At 49.7% G+C, this 19,477-nt stretch overlaps 1 protein-coding gene across 1 annotated transcript in view; it reads left to right on the top strand.

The window, feature by feature from the left end:
* The window catches only part of RAB40C (RAB40C, member RAS oncogene family), a 29,079-nt gene extending 11,013 nt beyond the window's left edge, over positions 1–18,066 (top strand). The window contains exons 2-6 of the mRNA XM_056866268.1: positions 6,433–6,493; positions 10,422–10,482; positions 11,687–11,764; positions 13,163–13,385; positions 17,780–18,066. Of these exons, the coding sequence (XP_056722246.1) occupies positions 6,433–6,493; positions 10,422–10,482; positions 11,687–11,764; positions 13,163–13,385; positions 17,780–18,060 (704 nt within the window). The 3' untranslated portion in view covers positions 18,061–18,066. The remainder of the gene's footprint in view (positions 1–6,432; positions 6,494–10,421; positions 10,483–11,686; positions 11,765–13,162; positions 13,386–17,779) is intronic.
* The last annotated feature ends 1,411 nt before the right edge of the window (positions 18,067–19,477 follow it).

Here is a 19,477-nt window from a genome sequence, read left to right as displayed (position 1 = left end):
ATGATTTGTGCAGAAACGTTTATCTGTTATTTCAGCTGGTCTCCTTGTTGCCCCAAACCCCTTTTTGTGCTACTTCTAGGGAAGTCATGCGACTCAGGAGAGGCATTCGGTGCATCGCAAGTAGGACTCTTTATGGAGTAAGCATTTTTTATAATGTAGCCCAGATTCCAGATGCCGACTATGAATTTTGCAGGTGGTTTATCTGGATCTTATCTGCCATTGGGTTCGGTGGCTTATTTTGCATAGTACTAGAAGGTCCTTTGGAAGTTGTGCTGAACAATGAAGCTATTAATTTCAGTGAAGCCTGATGAGATAGATATACACGAATTCATATTAACGAAGGCGCTTTCTGGTTGCCGCACGGATGCCATAATGTTCTACACGTCCTTTTCTTGGTTTGGCATTGCTAGTTTTGTCAACCATAGATTCAGGACAGCTCGCTCTGAAAGACGAGGCGAGATGTTGGTTTGGCGCTACGAAGCAGGAAGAAAGATAACCAAGGGGGAGGGGCCGTGGCCTAGCAGTTGAGCCTCTGCTTGGCAGTCAGAAGGGTCCCAGGTTCAATCCCCGGCATCTCCAGTTAAAGGGACCAGGCAAGTAGGAGATGTGAAAGACCTCTGCCTGAGACCCTGGAGAGCTGCTGCTGGTCTGAGTAGACAATACTGACTCCGATGGACCGAGGGTCTGGTTCAGTATCAGGCAGCTTCATTTGTTCATGTGTGGGAAAGCACAGCTGCTCCCCTTTGGGCATGCTCAGTTGGAGGCTGCATCTCTGAAGCAGAGTTATTAGCTGTACCTGGTTTGCCAGGTCTCTTGTATTCCTCATGTAAGGTGTTGGTTATGGGAGCTTTGGTGAGCTGCCAAGGTATTTTTCCTCCCCTTGTGTCAAGCGATAAAGAAATACTGACAGCCACGTCTGGTGATCTGGGTGAATCACCTGGCGAGCTGTATAAATCCTGTATGTCTTGAGTGTTCGAGAGATCTATACGAAGGATTGCCTGCCCGCTTAATCTCTTCAATTAATCTCTCCGATTTCATGCAGCAAGCCGCTTAATATGCACTCCTGTTTTGCAATCTCTCCTCCTGTTTTGTCACAGCGGTTTATGTTTCGCGCCTCACGATAAGACTTCAAAACCTGGCTTCGGCAATCGGGTTGCCTGGAAATTGCTTCACAACAGGGGTGGGGGCACCCAAAGCGTTCAGTGTGATGGTGCCAAAGGGGTACGTTTTTCAGGGAGCGGAGGTTGATTGCCGCTCAGCGGAGGGCAAGTGTTTGCGGCTGTGTGATACGTGAAATTGGCCTTCGTGGAAGAATATTCTGAAGGAAAAATAGTTGCTGGTGCCTCCTTGTATTGTGGGATGCTATTCTGAACTCCTTTGCCATATTTGGCGTACCCCCAGTAACTGTTAGTGGCCTGCTTCCTGGGTTTGGGGTGTTACATGTGTTTAGATGTTTTGATTTAATTATTGTACAGATACTCTTAAAACATTTCAACATAATTAAAAAAAAACTTGGATATTCGCCGTGTTGGAGGCCCTATTTGTGTGGAAAGGTGGCATAGAAATGTTTTAAATATAATATCCAGCCTGGAGGCCCAACAAAAATGCATAGGGGTGCCAGTTTCTCGTTGATATTTATACGAGTAATTGCACACAGGCTAAACATACCCAGCTCCTTCAACCTTTCCTCCACAGGACTTGGTCTCCAGACCCCCTCACCATCTTTGTTGCCCTCCTCTGGACCCGTTCCAGCTTGTCTACATCTTTCTGAAATTGCGGTGCCCAAAACTGAACCCAGTACTCTAGGTGAGGTCTAACCAGATCAGAGCAAAGCGATACCATCGCGAACAGCAAAGCAGACTGGGTCAGAGTACCTCGTGGACAGCCTTCCGTTGGGCGTTGGTTCGGTGGCCATTATCCTGTTGGTCAACTGAGTCAGTCTGAAAGGCTCACCAGGAATGGAGCTGATTGCTTGGATGCCGTAAGAATATTGGGCTTGCTGAAAATAGGGACTACTGGGGTTGCCAGAGGGGACGCAAGCAGGCGTGACTGGCATCTAAGGAGTCAATATTGGCTTTGCAACATTAGTCCCTCTTTTAATTGAAAGCTTGACTGGAGGAGCAGGATCAGAATTTGTCTAAAGCCAGAAACGACCCTGACCGGTTTCCCAGGTTTCGCCAGTGAAGCAGGAGGAAGCCCTTGACGGGGAACGCAGTGCCTGCATTCCTACCTCGTCCTCCGGATATGCGGTTACCAAAATAGGGTTTCCTGGAAAGGAAGTGCCGGTGAATACCACTGTGGCTCAGTGGTAGAGCATCTGCCTGGCATGCAGAAGGTCCCAGGTTCAGTCCCCGCCATCTCCAGTGAAAGGGACTAGGTAAGCAGGTGATGGGAAAGACCCTTGCCTGAGACCCCAGAGAGCCACTGCCGGTCTGAGCAGACAATACTGACTTGGATGGACCAAGGGTCTGATTCAGTAGAAGGCAGCTTCGTGTGTTCAATAACTAGGGGCCAATTTTGGATGACTGACAAACTGCGAATTATATCGGGAGGTTAGAAATAAGCCGATTCTACCTGTGTTGTCTAGAAATTTTAGAAATTTTAGCCATTCGGATGATTTCATTGTTACATTTTTATTAGTAGATAAAGATGCTTTTATCTCTTATTCAGTGGCAAAGTTCTGTTATGTAGCCAGTGAGATACGGAGGTCTTCGGTTGGGGTTTTAAAATTGTAAATTTTGTACTGATACTTGCTGGTCAGATGACTAGATAAACTGAACTGAACTGAATGACTGACAAAAAAAAAGGAATCTTTATTTTTAATCCATATGAAGGAAAATGGAGAAAACTGGCCATTAGGACACATCTTCCTAATGTCAGAATGGAGATTCAGGTGCGGGAATCCTGGCCCGTGAGATTCAGAATGGACACAAGCAAAAGCATAATTTATATAATTGATCGCCTCAGGGTGTGGTGACGGCCAGGGGCTTCGATGAATCTAAAAAGGATTATTGCAAAAAGCAAGGAACAGCAGTGTTAAATCCCCCAAACCACCAATGCTTAGAGCGTACCATGGCAGATAATACACGTGGACGCTGCAAGCATCTTTTTAGAAAGCATTTTCCAAGTGAAATCTTGCACCACTTCATACAGGGCCAAAGCCTCATCCATTTTCCATTATACTGACTCACATCAGTTTACTTAGGCACAGACGGCGTATGAAAATTTTCCAGTGGGTATAAATCATTGCCAGGAGAAAATAACAGTTCCAAGTTTGAGATGCCGTGTGCAGATTTTGGTTTTCAAGGGATGTCATGTTTGGACAGGGTCTGTCGCAAATCGTCGGGCCTGGCTGCAAAATGGTTTTTAGGCTGCCGCTTGCAGGGAGAAAGAATCCGGCGTGATTGTACTCCGGGGCTCTGTTTTTAAGTGTGTAGTTTAGCGTCTCCGTTTAACACCACTGGTGCTTAAACTGATAATGTGCAGATATGCCACACAGGCCTGTGACAACGTTCTCCAAATGCTCCGCTGCTTGTGTGTCTGAGAACACGGGTTGCTTCAGCTCCCCAGGGACATGTAGATGAGTGTATTAAAGATTCATGTTTATATGACACACACATTGTGTAGTTCTCCCAGCAAACATCAAACACCACTGTTTCCTACTGCAGTTCTAACATGTGAAGGTGCCCTGAAACGAGAAGAGGTGGTGGTGGAAATAATGGTGGTTAAGAGCGGTGGTCTCTGATCCCAGAGAACCGGGTTTGATTCCCCACTCCTCCACATGAGCGGCGGAGGCTAATCTGGTGAACTGGATTTGTTTCCCCACTCTTGCACACGAAGCCAGCTGGGTGACCTTGGGCAAGTCACGCTCTCTCAGCCCCACCTGCCTCCCAGGGTGTCTGTTGTGGGGAGGGGAGAGGAAGGTGAGTGTAAGCCGGTTTGAGTCTCCCTTAAGTGGCAGAGAAAGTCAGCATATGAAAACCAGCTCTTCTTCTACTACTACTTGAGAGTTGGAAAGCAATAAATTGTCCTCCAAGTCTCTGTGAGGCAGCACCATCTAGCGGCAAAGAAAATCACTCCAGCTCTGCTTTGCGGTTCACTGGTATAAAAAGGCCTCCTGGTTCTCCTGTGCCAAATGCATTCGGGCAGCTCACACCTCGCAAACCTGTCTGAACTGGCCCGAGGGTTTCCAAACATGAACTGATAACCATGTGATGAAAGACTCGCTGCTAAGTACGATTAAAATGTGCAGTACGATTAAAATGTGCATGACACAGTGTTAAAATTAAAACGTTGACTGTTTGTAGGAGGGTTTTGGAATGAATGTGGGCAGAGAGGCTGGCCGAATGAAGTGGTTTGGTAAGGAAGGCGACCCATACTCTTGTTGGGTCGTCCTCTTTTCCTGCTGCCCTCAGCTTTTCCTAGCATGACTGTCTTTGCTAGTAACTCTTGCCTTCTCATAATGTGACCAAAATATGATAGCCTCAGTTTAGTCATTTTAGCTTCTAAAACCCACTGGTTTTTGATCTAAAACCCACTGGTTTGTTTTTTTGGCCGTCCACGGTATCTGTAACACTCTCCTCCAACTCCACATTTCAAAGGAATCCACTTTCTTCATTGTCCAACTTTCACACCCATACATAGTAATAGGGAAGACGATGGCATGGATTAACTTAATCTTGGTGGCCCGTGACACATCCTTACACTTAAGGATCTTTTCTAGCTCCTTCATGGCCGCCCTTCCCAGTCTCAGTCTCCTTCTGATTTCTTGGCTGCAGTCTCCCTTTTGGTTGATGATGGAGCCAAGGAATAGAAAGTCCAACAATTTCAATGTCCTCATTGTCAACCTTTTTGGTGGCAACCCTGTGGTCTTGCATATCACTGCATTGGGTCTCTGCAGAGCTGTTAACCAACTTCACACCACTCAAGTCTACCACCTCAGTGCTGCTTCTTCTCGGGACAGATTTCCCCCCACCGTGGCCCATTCTCTCTATAAAAAGCAACCTTTAACCAAGTACGGCGCTTTGATAAGAGGTCGCGGATGCAAACTGAAAGGATTACGAATCCATTCTTTGTTTCAGTGTCAGCTAAATCGAGGTTTTGTTGCAAACCACATGTTTTATGGAAGAGAAGTTTACTGTAATTAAAAGAACGAAATTGGGTGGCTTATCGTGCGCACGCTGGCGAGACGTGGTTGTGGGTAGAGTGTGCCCCAGGGCAGGCGGTGACTTGGTAAATTCTGTAAGGTTATTTAAGGAATTAGTCCTTAGATCCCAGTTGGTAGCAGCCCTTTTCCTGTTGAAGTTAATAATGTACTAATTAATGTACAGATTAAACATTGGGCAGGGCAGGAAAAGGAGTAACCATCTGAGATCTTCTTAGCACAGTGCCCCATTCTCCTAAGGAATGTATGACAAGGAAGGAAAAGTTCTGTTTGATCTCCATAGATTATGTATGAAATGTTGCTGTGTATTTGCAGCCTAGTTCAATATGGGCAGCTCTTTTCCCCGACGTGTAATTTGACATGCCGGTTTGACTGTCTCTTACCCATTAACATGTCTCCAGCATTAATATAACTCTGTGCATAGGAGAGGGGCTTTGGCTCAGTGGTAGAGCATCTGCTTGGCATGCAGAAGGGCCCCAGGTTCAATCCCCAGCGACTAGGCAAGTAGGAGGTGGGAAAGACCTCCGCCTTTGACCCTGGAGAAGCGCTGCCAGTCCAAGTTGACAGTACTGACTTCGATAGACCGAGGGTCTGATTCAGTAGAAGGCAGCTCCATGTGTTCATAGTTGTGTATTTTTGGCACCGGGTTGCCTTTGGCTTGGAGGTGGATGATCGCTTTTTTTGTGGAGGTAGCAAATGGTTTCGCCCACATAACCACGAACTATAATGCACGTAAGCTCCAGCGTGCAGGTTTTTGTGATTATCAGAGATTTTTTCCCCTGTGGGTGGCATTACACAGAGCCAGTGCAATGTAGCAATTACAGCGCTAGACGACGTGGGACGGCCAGGATCACAATCTCTCTCAGCTTAACCTCCCTCACAGGGTTGCTGTGGTGATGATAAAATGCAAAAGATTAAAGAGTCCTGCTCACAATTGCAAATTGTTATATGAACGCAGCAGGGATCGAACCTCCTGGTGCCCCCTTAGGAATTTTACCCAGCTTTTAAAAATGTATTATTCTAGAGGGGGGGGGGGAAATGTACGAATCAAAAAAACATACTTTGCAAAGGGAACCTATTCAAAGTTTCCCCGGTGCCTGTGAAACATTTCAGCTCAAGACAATGTGGTCAGTTATAAATATTTATTGAAGGTTTAACCCGAAGCAGCGTTCTTCTACTTCTTGGTCTTGTGGCAAAGTTTGTGTTCATGGCTGCCGGTGTACCCAGGTCTTTGTGTGCTGATGACAGTTCCCTTGTTTTCGTTGCAGGGATTGACTATAAAACCACAACGATCCTCTTGGATGGCCGAAGAGTCAAGCTGGAGCTGTGGTGAGTGGTCTTGCTGCCGATTCCCCAGCATGGCTAAATTTCCCTCTGATCTGAGAGAGATGAGAGCGTAGATCCGTGCAGGTAAAGTGCCCAGGAAGCAGAGCTGAGGCTGTTCAGGTGATGGGAGGCGTTCATAGGCCTGTCCCATTTTCTTTTGTCATGTTTTTCCCAGAAACAGCATAACCCACATGCTATAATTAGATTTTCTTCCCCTGTTCTTCCAAGGCTTGGCTTCACAAGCGTTCTGTCTTCTCCTCTGGGCCATTTTTTATTTACTCCTGTATCTCATCCTTTCCTCTGAAAATGGTGTGTGTGTGTGTGGGGGGGGCTGGTGCAGTGGTTTGGGGCCACCCGCTTCACGGAAATGGCTTTGTGCGCAAGCAAACTTGCGAAGTCATGTGCTGTCCTTCTGCCGTCTCTGGGCGCTTTCACCCATGCCCACTGCACATTCAATCCACTTTCAATGCACCCTGCAGCCGGATTTTACCGTGCAAAAAGGCAAAATTCACCTGAAAATGACCGTTAAAGTGCATTGAAAGTGGATGGATTGAAAGTACAAGAAAGTGAAAGAGACAGCGTGGTGTGGTGGTTAAGAGCGGTGGCTTGGAGCGGCGGACTCTGATCTGGAGAGCCAGGTTTGATTCCCAGCTCCTCCACATGAGCGGCGGAGGCTAATCTGGTGAACTGGGTTGGTTTCCCCGCTCCTCCACATGAAGCCAGCTGGGTGATCTTGGGCTAGTCACAGCTCTCCCAGCCCCACCTATCTCACAGGGTGTCTGTTGTGGGGAGGGGAAGGGAAGGTGATTGTAAGCCAGTTTGAGTCTCCCTTAAGTGGTAGAGAAAGTCAGCATATGAAAACCAACTCTTCTTCTTCCTCCTCTTCCTCTTCTTCCTCTTCTTCTTCCTTGTCCTCTTCTTCCTCTTCTTCTTCCTCTTCCTCTTCTTCCTCTTCTTCAACATCTACCTGCAAACGACCATTAAAGTGCATTGAAAGTGGATGGATTGAACGTGCGTTATTCAGCATGTGTGAAAGTGCCCTCTGATGTAGCGAGCCTGTAGTGTGCAGAAAAACTGCTTTGGCAGAGGTTACATAACTTCCCGGCTGGCGCTTGACACTTACATATGTGAGAAGAGTGCTCCAAAAACTGCACGCAGGTGTCTGAAGGACAACATTTCCTAGAATCAGAACCCTGTAGATATCCAGTGATGAGAGCTGTGTTTTGAGGGCGTGTTGCTGCGTAATGTTTAGGAACTCGTCGTCCCTCCGGCTCGCTTTCGCGGAAAGCCTGGGCAATTTAATACGGGGGGGATGGGGCTTCCAGCTGCTTGTCGTGCACACCCCGCCTGGATCAGGAAGCGCAGCGGGGCCGGAGACGCTGCCAGCGTGCTCCGCAGCCGACCGGACCGCAGCTTGCACTTCAGCAGGTCAGTGCGGCACTCCGCACCACATCGCAGATGTCTGCAGGCTCCCCTCGGTGAGCGGCCACTTTTAAATAAACGCGAGGGCGTGCCGTTGACCCACGCAAAGGCCGTGGGGCAGCTGGTGGCCTCGGTCAGCCTGCGTCTGTTTACGACAGAACATGCTGTGCTCCTTGATGAATCCTAAACATTGCATGGGGTGTCGTGGGGCTCCGGGGTAGCCGCCATGCACTGGACCCAAAGAGGCCTTCTTTCTGGCTGGAAGCGAGTAATCTCGTCTTGGAAGCATAGCCCAAGTCACGAGCTGAGAACTCTCTGTACCCAGAGACGGTCTCTAGATTTGTTTTATAACAAAGAAAGAAAACAGCCCCGACCAAAGACCTGTGTTCTAAGCCAGCCTTGCAACTAGGTCTAACAAGGTAATGTTTGTTCGTTGCCAGGCCACAGCTGACTTACGACAACCTGGTAGCGTTTTCAAGGCAAGAGATGTTCGGAGATGGTTTGCCATTGCTTGCCTCCGCGTCAAGACCCTGGCATTCCTTGGAGGCCTCCCGTCCAAATACTAGTCAGGGTGAGGGCTGAGAGTGTGTGACTGGCCTAAGGTCCCCCAGCAAGCTTCCGTGGCGCGAGGGGGGATTCAAACCTGGGTCTCCCAGGTCCTAGCCCACCACCTTAACCACTGCACCATGCTGGCTCAAATAAGGTCATGAGCCCACAAAAAAATGTACTAGCCCTTCTGCCCATGTACCTTGGTGCATGTCTTTAATGACACTGTTTGGCAGGGCAGGGGCTGTGGCTCAGTGGCAGAGCATCTGCTTGGCAGTCAGAAGGTCCCAGGTTCAATCCCCGGCATCTCCAGTTAAAGGGGCTAGGCAAGTAGATCGTGTGAAAGACCTCTGCCTGAGACCCTGGAGAGCCGCTGCCGGTCTGAGTAGATAGTACTGACTTCGATGGACCAAGGGTCTGGTTCAGTATAAGGCAGCTTCATATATGTTCATATGGGAGGGGAAGGGTCAGAATTTATTCTCACCTAGGCTACATAAACTTAGCAACAGGTAATTCTCCCATAGGCGAGGGGTTCTTTATCGAAGTTGCATAAGCAAACAGCCGCAGTATGCATCTGGCAAAATTGTAGATGCACACGGGTATAAACTCCTCACAGTAATTGCTGTTTGCGCAGTGAAAGCGCCGTATTTGTAAAGGCGGTCGACAGCCTGTGCTATGGCTGGGGACGCAGGGCACGGTTGTCGTTCAATGGGGAAGTGAGGCCGAGCAGTCGTGACCAGGGATAAGTCAACACAGAAAGTCGTTTGCAAAGGTTGGACCTCGTCTCTGTATTTCAGGGGTTGCTGGCACTGCCCTTGTGCCAGAAGTAATACTTGCTGGGACCTGTGGTGAAGTGGAAAACAGGAAAAATATAAAACACCACATGAAGCTCCAAAACACACCGCGGTAAAGCAGCGTAGAATTAGGAAAGCCCAGCAGCTGTGAAAGGTATTACAGAAACTACTAGAAATAACCCACGGTATTGAAACTGGCATGGCCAGACCTATCCAGATAATCTAGCAAAAAAACAACAACAGCTAAAGAAGAAGCTGGCCATCAGCAAATTGAAAACGTCAAAGGGATTTGAACGGTGGTCTCCATATCTGATACGGCATTTACTGGGCCGTACCGGTAGTCCAGAGGTTAAACTAAGCTAAGCCCTGTGTTCTGGTGAGCATCTCATCCCCCCGTAACATGTCCTGTCGGAGGGGCTCGGCGAGAAGGGGCAGAGAATTCGCACGCAGAGCTCAAGAAGAACTTCCAAACGGGATTTTAGGCACAGGTGGTTGTGGGCGCTGAGGTGCTAAAGAGAGAGAGAAGGTGGGTTTCGCCAGGGCACCGAGACATCTGCTATAATTTCTGTCTACCGGTAGAATGCGCTCTGGAAGACTTCGTATCCAAAGAGACTCCCAATTATGCTTAAAACCCTTAACACCTGGCATATTGATTGTGGACAAAATCAGCCACACTGAAACAAAGAATATATTAAAATATTGTATATGTCAACAGCGAACACAAGAGCTGTCACTCTCTAATGCTGTAAAGGTAAGGTAAAGGTCCCCTGTGCAAGCTCCGGGTCATTCCTGACCCATGGGGTGACGTCACATCCCGACGTTTACTAGACAGACTTTGTTTACGGAGTGGTTTGCCAGTGCCTTCCCCAGTCATCTTCCCTTTACCCCCAGCAGCAAGCTGGGTACTCATTTTACTGACCTCGGGAGGATGGAAGGCGGAGTCGACCTTGAGCCAGCTACCAGAAACCGACTCCTGTTGGGATCGAACTCAGGTCGTGAGTAGAACTTGGACTGCAGTACTGCAGCTTACCACTCTGCACCACGGGGCTCTTCCTCGAATGCTGTAGACGTCCTTAATAAAAATTTTCCAAGTGTGAGCCTTTGAAAGCCTTCCACGCATTCTAGAGAGAATAAGGAGATCTTACGTTTGCTGTGTTTTTCTGTTCCAGGGACACATCTGGCCAAGGGAGGTTCTGCACCATTTTTCGGTCCTACTCCAGAGGAGCTCAGGTAAATGCTGTCAACGATTTATATATGTTAATTTCTGTTCCTTTCCCCCCCAGTCATCACTGGGTACCAGAGCGTATTGGTTTGTTAACGTCTAAAAGTACTTGGACAGGACTGAAGGAGTTTTTCAGATTTTTGAGCAATCGCCAGGCAGTTGTTCTTCCGTGAGCTGTCGACCTAGTTTGAGATTTTGTCTTACGGCCTGAGAAAAAGGAGCAATCCCTTTCCTGGGGCTCGCTATGCCGAGCTCTGACTCCCCCCCCCCATCCCACTTCAAGTTTAAAGTTCTTTGCTAGAGTTGAATCGAAGCTGTCCAGTTATGAGGGGAAAGTTTAGCTGTGAAAAATCTAGCAAATTTCAACAACGGGTTGAAATTAAATGAATTTCTGTCTAGGAAGAATTTTCTAACAGAGCGGTTCCTCAGTGGAACAGTCTTCCTCGGGAGGTGGTAAGCGCTCCTTCCCTGGAGGTTTTTAAGCAGAGGCTAGATGGCCATCTGTCAGCAGTGCTGATTCTATGAACTTGGGCAGTTCTTGAGAGGGAGGGCATCTTGGTCATCTTCTGGGCATGGAGTAGGGGTCACTGGGGTGTGGGGGGGAGGTAATTGTGAATTTCCTGCATTGTGCAGGAGGGTTGGACTAGATGACCCTGGTGGTCCCTTCCAACTCTTTGATTCTGTGATCTATGAGAACGGAGGAGCATAGCTAGATGCTTCTTGTAGGTAGAAGGCACAGTGGATTTTGACTCCCATCCTCCAAATTCTGACATCCAGAATTCCAAAACTGCCTCCCTGCCTTTCTGGTAGCATCCCTTTCGAGTCACAGTTATAGAGGCAGTGGTAGATTCACAACTGGCCGCATCAGGGAGCTCTTCTAAAGCCACGCATCTGGTATGCCGGATGAGTGTACGCGACTGTGTGTTTTGGAACCCTGGAGTCTGCCATACAGAGACTCACGTTGTCACTCCTTCTGGCTCACTGTTGTCCACTCGCAAACGTCTCCGTTGTGGGGTTGGAGTGGGGGCGGAGCCTGCCTTTTCCCAGCAGACTTCTCCTCCACACCCAACGGGGCCTGCCGCTCCACGTAGCTCAGCGGCTGCCAGTGCCCCGTTGGTTAGACGGAGGCATTCTGGAAGAACCCCTTGGCAGGTCAGCCGTCTCCCCAGGTCCATCTTGAAACCTGAAAACGATTTCTTCTGCTCCGCACAGGGGATCCTCTTGGTATATGACATCACCAATCGCTGGTCCTTTGACGGCATCGACCGGTGGATCAAAGAGATAGACGAGGTAAGGACGGCAAAATCTGCACTGGTTGCCTTAAGCCGTCTGGGTGTTCGACACCTGGCTCAGGGGGGAACCACAGTTTTGGGGTTCTCTGTGTACTTATTGCTCTGGTTTGGCACATGGCAGAATGTTTGGGCAGGGTAAGACCGTAGCCTTGAAGGAGCATTCAGCAGCCAGGCGACCCAGCATTTATCAGGATTGACAGATCAGATGGAAAGTGTTTACAAATGCCCCTTGTAGACGAAGAAGTGTCTTTGTTTCCTGTTGGGGGGGGGATAGAAGCCCCTCCTCCTTAAAACCAACTTCTCAGTGAGGCGATGGCGTGCTGGGCCATTCCAGATCGCAGACAGAAGCCGATGTGACGGCTCCTCAATTCTCCCTTCCCCAAAGAGAAAAGATTCCTCGCACTTTGAACACTAGCAATTGAGGGAGAAGGCGCTAGGCTAATCTGGCCCTGATGTGTGTGTTTTCTCCATGCAGGGTGTTTAATTTCCTCGCAGGAGTGTTCAGTGGCGCGAGTCTGCATCCACAGTCTGTTATAGGCAGGCCGGACACTGGTTGATCACCCCAGTGAGAACTCAGTCTAAACCTTAGTGGTTGGGTCCAGCATTGGCTCTGTTGTGGGGTTGGAGTGGGGGGCGGAGCCAGCGTGGTGCAGTGGTTAAGAGTGGTGGTTTGGAGCAGTGGAGTCTGATCTGGAGAACCGGGTTTGACTCCCCACTCCTCCACATGAGTGGCGGAGGCTAATCTGGTGAACCGGGTTGGTTTTCCCACTCCTACATACGAAGCCAGCTGGGTGACCTTGGGCCAGTCACACTCTCTCAGCCCCACCTCCCTCACAGGATGTCTGTTGTGGGGAAGGGAAGGTGATTGTAAGCCGGTTTGATTCTACCTTAAGTGGTAGAGAAAGTCAGCATATAAAAACCAACTCTTCTTCTTCATTATCAGGGTTGCCTTGCTTCGTGAGGAAGGGGAAGCTAATGCTTCGAGAGAGAGAGTGTGTGTGCAAAATATGACCTGAAGCGTGGGTTTGTGCTTGTTTGCGGTTTTAGGCAGCCCCAAGTCTCCATTTCCCCCGAATTGCTTAGCAGTATGTCAGGGTCAGCCCGTGTCCAGACACTGGGTTTCTGGATCTGGCAGCATCCAGGACACGCTCAGAGGAAAAGTGCCTCTTTTCTCAAAGAGGCCAAGATCTGCAGGCTGCACTGCCCCTATCAGTCTGCGCCAGCCTCTGTGAGTTACACAAACCAGTGAGGAACTTTAGTTGAGTACCAGGACTGTGTGGGTAAGAGGTGCTGAATGGCCCTATTTCCAGAGTAAGAGGACTTAGAAGGCGACCTTGGGTGTCAGCGGAAATGCAGACGTCCTTCCAAGATGCGTTTTCCTTTTCTTTTTACAAAGCATGCCCCGGGTGTGCCTCGCATCTTGGTCGGCAATCGGCTTCACCTGGCCTTCAAGCGGCAGGTCCCCACGGAGCAGGCCCGGTCCTACGCCGAGAAAAACTGCATGACTTTCTTCGAGGTCAGCCCCCTGTGCAACTTCAACGTGATCGAGTCCTTCACAGAGCTGTCCCGCATCGTGCTCATGAGGCACGGCATGGAGAAGATCTGGCGGCCCAACCGAGGTGAGCGGGCGCTCTTCTCGAACGGCGCGCTGGGGTACACGCCGCCTCTGCCGGGCGGTGCTAGAGGCGGCTGAGTGGGGGTCAGTTCGAGTTCTGAGTAGCTGCTAGCCTGCTAGGACAGAGACTGCAAAGTTGGCTATGCGTTAAAAAGCTCTTGGGTCTCTCAACGATGTTTTTTTTTAAATTATTATTATTGATTTTTTTAATAAGGGGTATGGAGGGGGAAAGACAGATAGGGAAAATCTTACAATTCATATTTTTGCCTGTGCCCAAGTTAACTCAAGCCTTTACCATAACCCCCTAATATCCCCTTCTATGACAATTATAAAGTTAACTAATTTAACTGGTGTTCCCAAAGCTGTTGTTAATTGCAGTTTTATCTAAATAACTTGATTAATAAGATATTTTGAATATGAGCCTTGATTAGTTGCTTGACCTGTATTTTCATTATATAGTTATAACAGTTCCGTACCTACTACAATTAACACTGATCCACATAGATTTTTAAAGTATTAGTCATATCTACTGTCTCACATTGTATCTAAAATATCTATAACCCCTACTCATGTAGCCTTAGAACGTCGCCCGTTGTCCCCTCTGTTTGATTCAATTGTTGAGTTGCCTTCCTTATAAAAGCCAGTTTGAGCGTCGGTATCTGTCCAATACTGACTCTGTCTCCCTAGCCTCCTCTGATCTTGTTTTGCCACCTTCATTGTAATCCAGGCGGCCTCCCCAGCCGCTTCGTCTTTCTGATGTGTCGAAGACATTTTCACTCCAGTGCTTTTAAGCTCAATGTGGTCTGCTTACCGGACCCTAGAAGCTAAAATGACTAAACTGAGGCTGTCGTATTTTGGTCACCTTATGAGAAGACAAGAGTCACTGGAAAAGACAATAACGCTAGAAAAAGTTGAGGGCAGCAGGAAAAGAGGAAGACCCAACAAGAGATGGACGGACTTAATAAAGGAAGCCACGGCCCTCAGTTTGCAAGATCTGAGCAAGGCTGTCAAAGAGAGGACATTTTGGAGGACTTTGATTCATAGGGTCGCCATGTGTCGGAAGCGACTTGACGGCACTTAACACACACACACAGTCTGCTTAACCTGGTTGTCGGCTTAACATTTATTGGGTCAGTTTGTGCTCATCTTTATTTTTAGTGTTTGGACACGAAGCATCCTTTTGGAACAAAGCTGCCTATCTCCTGGATTCTGCTCATTGGGAGTTTTGTCGATATCCTTAATGCAGGATAGATAATTCTCAAACTACTGTAGGTGGTACATAGGGAGATCTGCGAAACAGGTTTTCCTAGCAGCGACCATCTGAGACGTGAGCGGAGAGAGGGGGGCTTTATTCTTCCTGCAAGGGTTGTTTATAGAAGAGAGTGGCCGCCTTTCCGTCCCGGTCTCTTTTCCACTCCAGAGCTGATCCAGATTTAAAGTCATCTGAGGGGAGGTGATCAGCATACAGGCAAGCTACTTAGGGGAGGGACCTTGGCTCAGTGGTAGAGTGTCTGCTTGGTGTGCTGAAGGGTCCCAGGTTCAACCCCTGGCATCTCCAGTTAAAGGGACTAGGCAAGTGGGTGATGTAAAAGACCTCCGCCGGAGACCCTGGAGAGCCGCTGCCGGTCTGAGTAGACAATATTGACTTTGATGGACCGTGATGGTCTGATTCAGTATAAGGCAGCTACATGAACACATGAAGATACCTTATACTGAATCAGACCCCACTTGGTCCATCAAAGTCAGTATTGTCTACTCAGACTGGCAGCGACTCTCCAGGGTCTCAGGCAGAGGTCTTTCTCATCACCTACTTGCCTAGTCCCTTTAACTGGAGATGCCGGGGATTGAACCTGGGGCCTTCTGCATGCCAAGCAGAGGCTCTACCACTGAGCCCCGGCCCCTTCCCTAAGTAGTTGGGCTGCATGCTGATTACCCCCCCCCCAGATGACTTTCAATCTGGATTGAAGCTGCATGCTCTTTAGACTGCCCATTTACCAAGAGATTATGGGGGGTTGGTGGGGGGGACCACTGCACTATGGATCGGGTCACCCCCTGTCACCTGTATGAACTGGGAGCCTGCAAATGCCACTTCTCAGGCACTGGAAGGGGAACCCCAAGAAGGGGAACCACATGCATTCATGTGTTCCAAGTTTCCTGGTCCTGACTGTGAGACGCGTCTGCTCTTTGCCACCAGAAGAGGGCACTAGAGGCTTGCTACGGGAGAAGCATAGGGCATTTGGTCTTGGCCTCTTCGGTCATAAAAAAGAGAGAGAGCCCACTCCTTAAATATCCCCCAGTGCGGGGCTGATGCTTGCGAGGTTTCCCTCTCGCAAGTAGAAAAGACTGAGCTTGCATTGGTCCTAACCCCATTTAAAAAATCATAGCCGCTTCCTGAAACATTTCCTGCTCTCCCATAGAAGAAGGACTGCTTCCTTTGGGCCGCGCTGTTTACGCAGGGAGTTCATAGCGGGCTGAGAGCTTTCAGCATCTCTTGCAGTCAGGTGCCAGGTTTTCCCCGAAGGAAGCTGATCCGCAAAGTAGTGGGTGTGGTAACGTGCTCGTCTCCTCGAAGCAAACCTGGCCGCCTTCCACCGGTTGTACTCGACGAAGCAGGTGTTCTGTGCTTGGGCATAAAAAAAAAGAGTCGGGGGCCTCGGGTTCTCAGGGGTGCGTGCTGGTTTTGTGCACGAGGTCCCTGTCCAGCTGTGGGAAGGGGGTCAGAGTTCAGGGCTGTTTGCCTCAGGTTGCCGGGGCTGGCGCTCTCGGCAAACTGGAATGCTGTCTGTCCCGAGGCGCGCGGTGCGTCTGCTCACCTCCAGACCGAGCTGGTCCCTTTTTATTGAATGTTCAGCCGGGGGGAAAGCCCTCTTGCGGTTTAATTGCAAGTCTCGAGGGCTTTGTCTGGAAGGGAATTGATATGCGGTGTGTCTTCCGCAGACAAGACTCCGCCAGCCAGTCGGCCTTCCTTCCCTCCCGCCAGCCGTGGGGGGGGGGGCATAAATTATGCTGACAAAGGCCCCAGAAACCCATTTTAACGCAGGGCTGTATGAATCAGGCAGAGATTTGGGGCTTGTTCCCAGCTCTGAAGCTCTGTTGAGCGGGTCGCTTTTTTCTCTTCCTCAGTTCCTCATCTGTGAAATGGGGAGATAGTCGGGAACAGAGCTGTGGGGTGCATATCGAAAGCCGAAAGACATGTGGAGAATGGGAAGAGTGCAGTCACTTCCGATGGGGTCGAACGGGGGCTTCTTGGTTCTGTGCTTCATGCACCATGGCCTTGAGAACATAAGAACAGCCCTGTTGGATCAGACCAAGGTCCGTCAAGTCCCGCTGTTTGTTCACGCAGTGGCCAACCAGGTGCCTCTAGGAAGCCCCCAAACAAGACGACCGCAGCATGATCCTGCTTTCAGTCGTATTGCAAATTGTCCAGATGTGCTGTATGTTTCTAGAGATCTATGTAGTAGCTGTTCCTTTTAACTTGCCAGTGTGTCTGTCAGTGGTTAAGAGCAGTGGTTTGGAGCGGTGGAGTCTGATCTGGAGAACCGGGTTTGATTCCCCACTCCTCCCCATGAGCGGCGGAAGCTAAGCTGGTGAACTGGATTTGTTTGCCCATGCCTAGCATGAAGCCAGCTGGGTGACCTTGGGCTAGTCACAGCTCTGTTAGAGCTCTCTCAGCCCCACCTACCTCACAAGGTGTCTGTTGTGGGGAGGGGAAGGGAAGGTGATTGTAAGACGGTTTGATTCTTCCTTAAGTGGAAGAGAAAGTCGGCATATAAAAACCAACTCTTCTTCTTCATCCCTCAGACTCACATTTTAGGGGGAGGGGGAAACCTACTGAAGCCAGCTTGACAGTACGGGTCAACCAAGCAGCTTAGGGTGGCACGGCTCCAGGGGTCTCTGGGAAAGCGGGATTGGCCACAAGCCCGAGGTTTCTTGCACGTTTGGCACCCAGCGCAAAACCTCACAGGGTGCCCTCGAGATTTTTTGTGGAAGAGATTCAGGTCCTGTAGCAAGGAGTCTGTGGCAAATGGATGAAAGGGTGTGAAATTTGAGGTTCTGGCACTGGAGGGGAGACCGCGCTAGAGCTGCAGGGATGAATCTTGTGAAATACATGTCCAAACCGATTCTGGGGCGGTTAGGAAAATCAGTGACCAACCAGGGGGTGAAACGTTGCTCACACCCATCTCTCACGCTTTTTTTGGTGAATAAAAATGCACGAAAGTAAGTTGGAGGAGAAGAGATGTTGCAAAATCAGATGTTGCATCTTGAGAGTTGTGGGTTCCAGTCTTACCAATGTGCTGTACTGGAATCCATCCTCAGCCAAGTGGAAATCTCCCGCGTGGCGGTTGCACTCAGCTTTAACGGTGTGCTTTTCTGTCCCTTTTGCCACCCCCACCCCAGTGTTCAGCCTGCAAGACCTCTGCTGCCGCGCCATCGTCTCCTGCACGCCCGTCCACCTGATCGACAAGCTGCCCCTCCCTGTCACCATCAAGAGCCACCTGAAGTCCTTCTCCATGGCCAATGGCATGAACGCCGTCATGATGCACGGCCGCTCCTACTCCTTGGCCAGCAGCGGGGGCGGGGGCGGCAGCAAAGGGAACAGCCTCAAGCGCTCCAAGTCCATCCGCCCGCCCCAGAGCCCGCCGCAGAACTGCTCGCGTAACAACTGCAAGATCTCCTAGCGAGCCGGTGGGGGGGGGCGCATCTCCCTCTGAACACGCGTCGAGGCCGGCTCACCGGGACCTCATCCGGGAATTCATTCCGGCGGGATCTTTTTCTGACGTGGGTTTGCCGGCGGTGCTTACGGGGCTGTCAGAGAGCTTGTGCCCAGGCCTTCGGCCAGCGGGGTCCCCGCGTCGCGCCAAGCCATCCTTTCCCACAATGCTGTAGGTCTCGCCCTCACCTTGCTTGGGAGGAATGACTGTGCTGGAGTGTATGTGTGTGGGGGGGATGAATCTTCCTCAGACTTGGGGGTGGGGGGATAGGCAAGACTTTGTGCTGCGACTTTAACCCTTGGGCTCCTGAGCGGAATTTGCTGGTGCTGTGGCCGTCGGAGCAAACCAAGTAGCCAATGACCTGGAAATTCAACCCGGCAGGAAATCCACAGGATGCAGGACGCTTGACATTTTTCACCTATTTATAGAAGAATTATATATCTCACTACTGTTTTTAAAGGGGGTTTTCTTTTTCCTTTCCATTCCTTTTTTTTTTAAGAGGTGGGAGGCTATCAGGGAAATTTTTTTATACAGCCTTGTAAATAGAAGGTCTGGACTTTGAATCCTGGGGCTCGCTAAAAGGGGAGGGGGGCTGGCCGAGGTCAAAGGGCAAAATGATCCAATATTCTGAGAATTGTATAAAAGGCACAGGGTTGTTCTTGAGACCCTTTTCTAAAAAAATTATTCTCCCACACGTGAAAGGAAGGAGGGATCTGCTCCTGTGGTTCTCCGACTTAGATTTCCCCAGACGTTCGTGGTCACGGGCACCAATGGGTAGCGAGGAGGAGAACAGGGTTTTGAATGATGTCACCAAGGCGGTGTGGGGGAAGAGAGAGCCGTGGCCACATCTGGGGCTTGTTAATGGCTGATAAAGGGGCTGCTCTGGAGGCGACCTTTCTCCCAGAGCCTCAAGAGAAAAGGTTTAGCTGGCCCGGATGTCTAAAACTGAGGGTCACAGCTTGGGGCATTGGGAGGGGGGGGAATAACGCTCGTGCCACCAAATGCTGCTCATATTTTTTGTTTTTTGGCTTGACATATGTACTGAGACAGAGGAGAGATCTAGGACTCCTGAATATGCTCCTTGGCAGAACAGAGTCGGTCCCATGTGCTTCTTGGCTGTCCCTTGGTAGCCAGCAGCTTCCTTTGCGGATCTTACTGTTTGGCTCAGCTGTCCTGTTTCTATGGCTTCCCTAGGCTGCAGAGGAGAGAGGAGCTTGAAGGAACCCCCGAGAGAAATCCAAGACTTTCTGGATTAACTTTTTCCCTCTCTTCAAGAGTCTTGCGTAATCACCCAGGGCTGTTGAAGGAAGTTGCTCCAGAGAGCTGTAAGACCGTTTGCATGCGAGAGAGAGAGAGAATGAGCAGGGTTCTTGGCCTGGGCGGA

The sequence above is a fragment of the Euleptes europaea genome, chromosome 21, assembly GCF_029931775.1.
Source record: "Euleptes europaea isolate rEulEur1 chromosome 21, rEulEur1.hap1, whole genome shotgun sequence".
In the NCBI taxonomy this organism is placed as follows: Eukaryota; Metazoa; Chordata; class Lepidosauria; order Squamata; family Sphaerodactylidae; genus Euleptes; species Euleptes europaea.
Note: the sequence above shows the minus strand (reverse complement) of the source record. Positions and strands in the feature narration are given on the sequence as shown.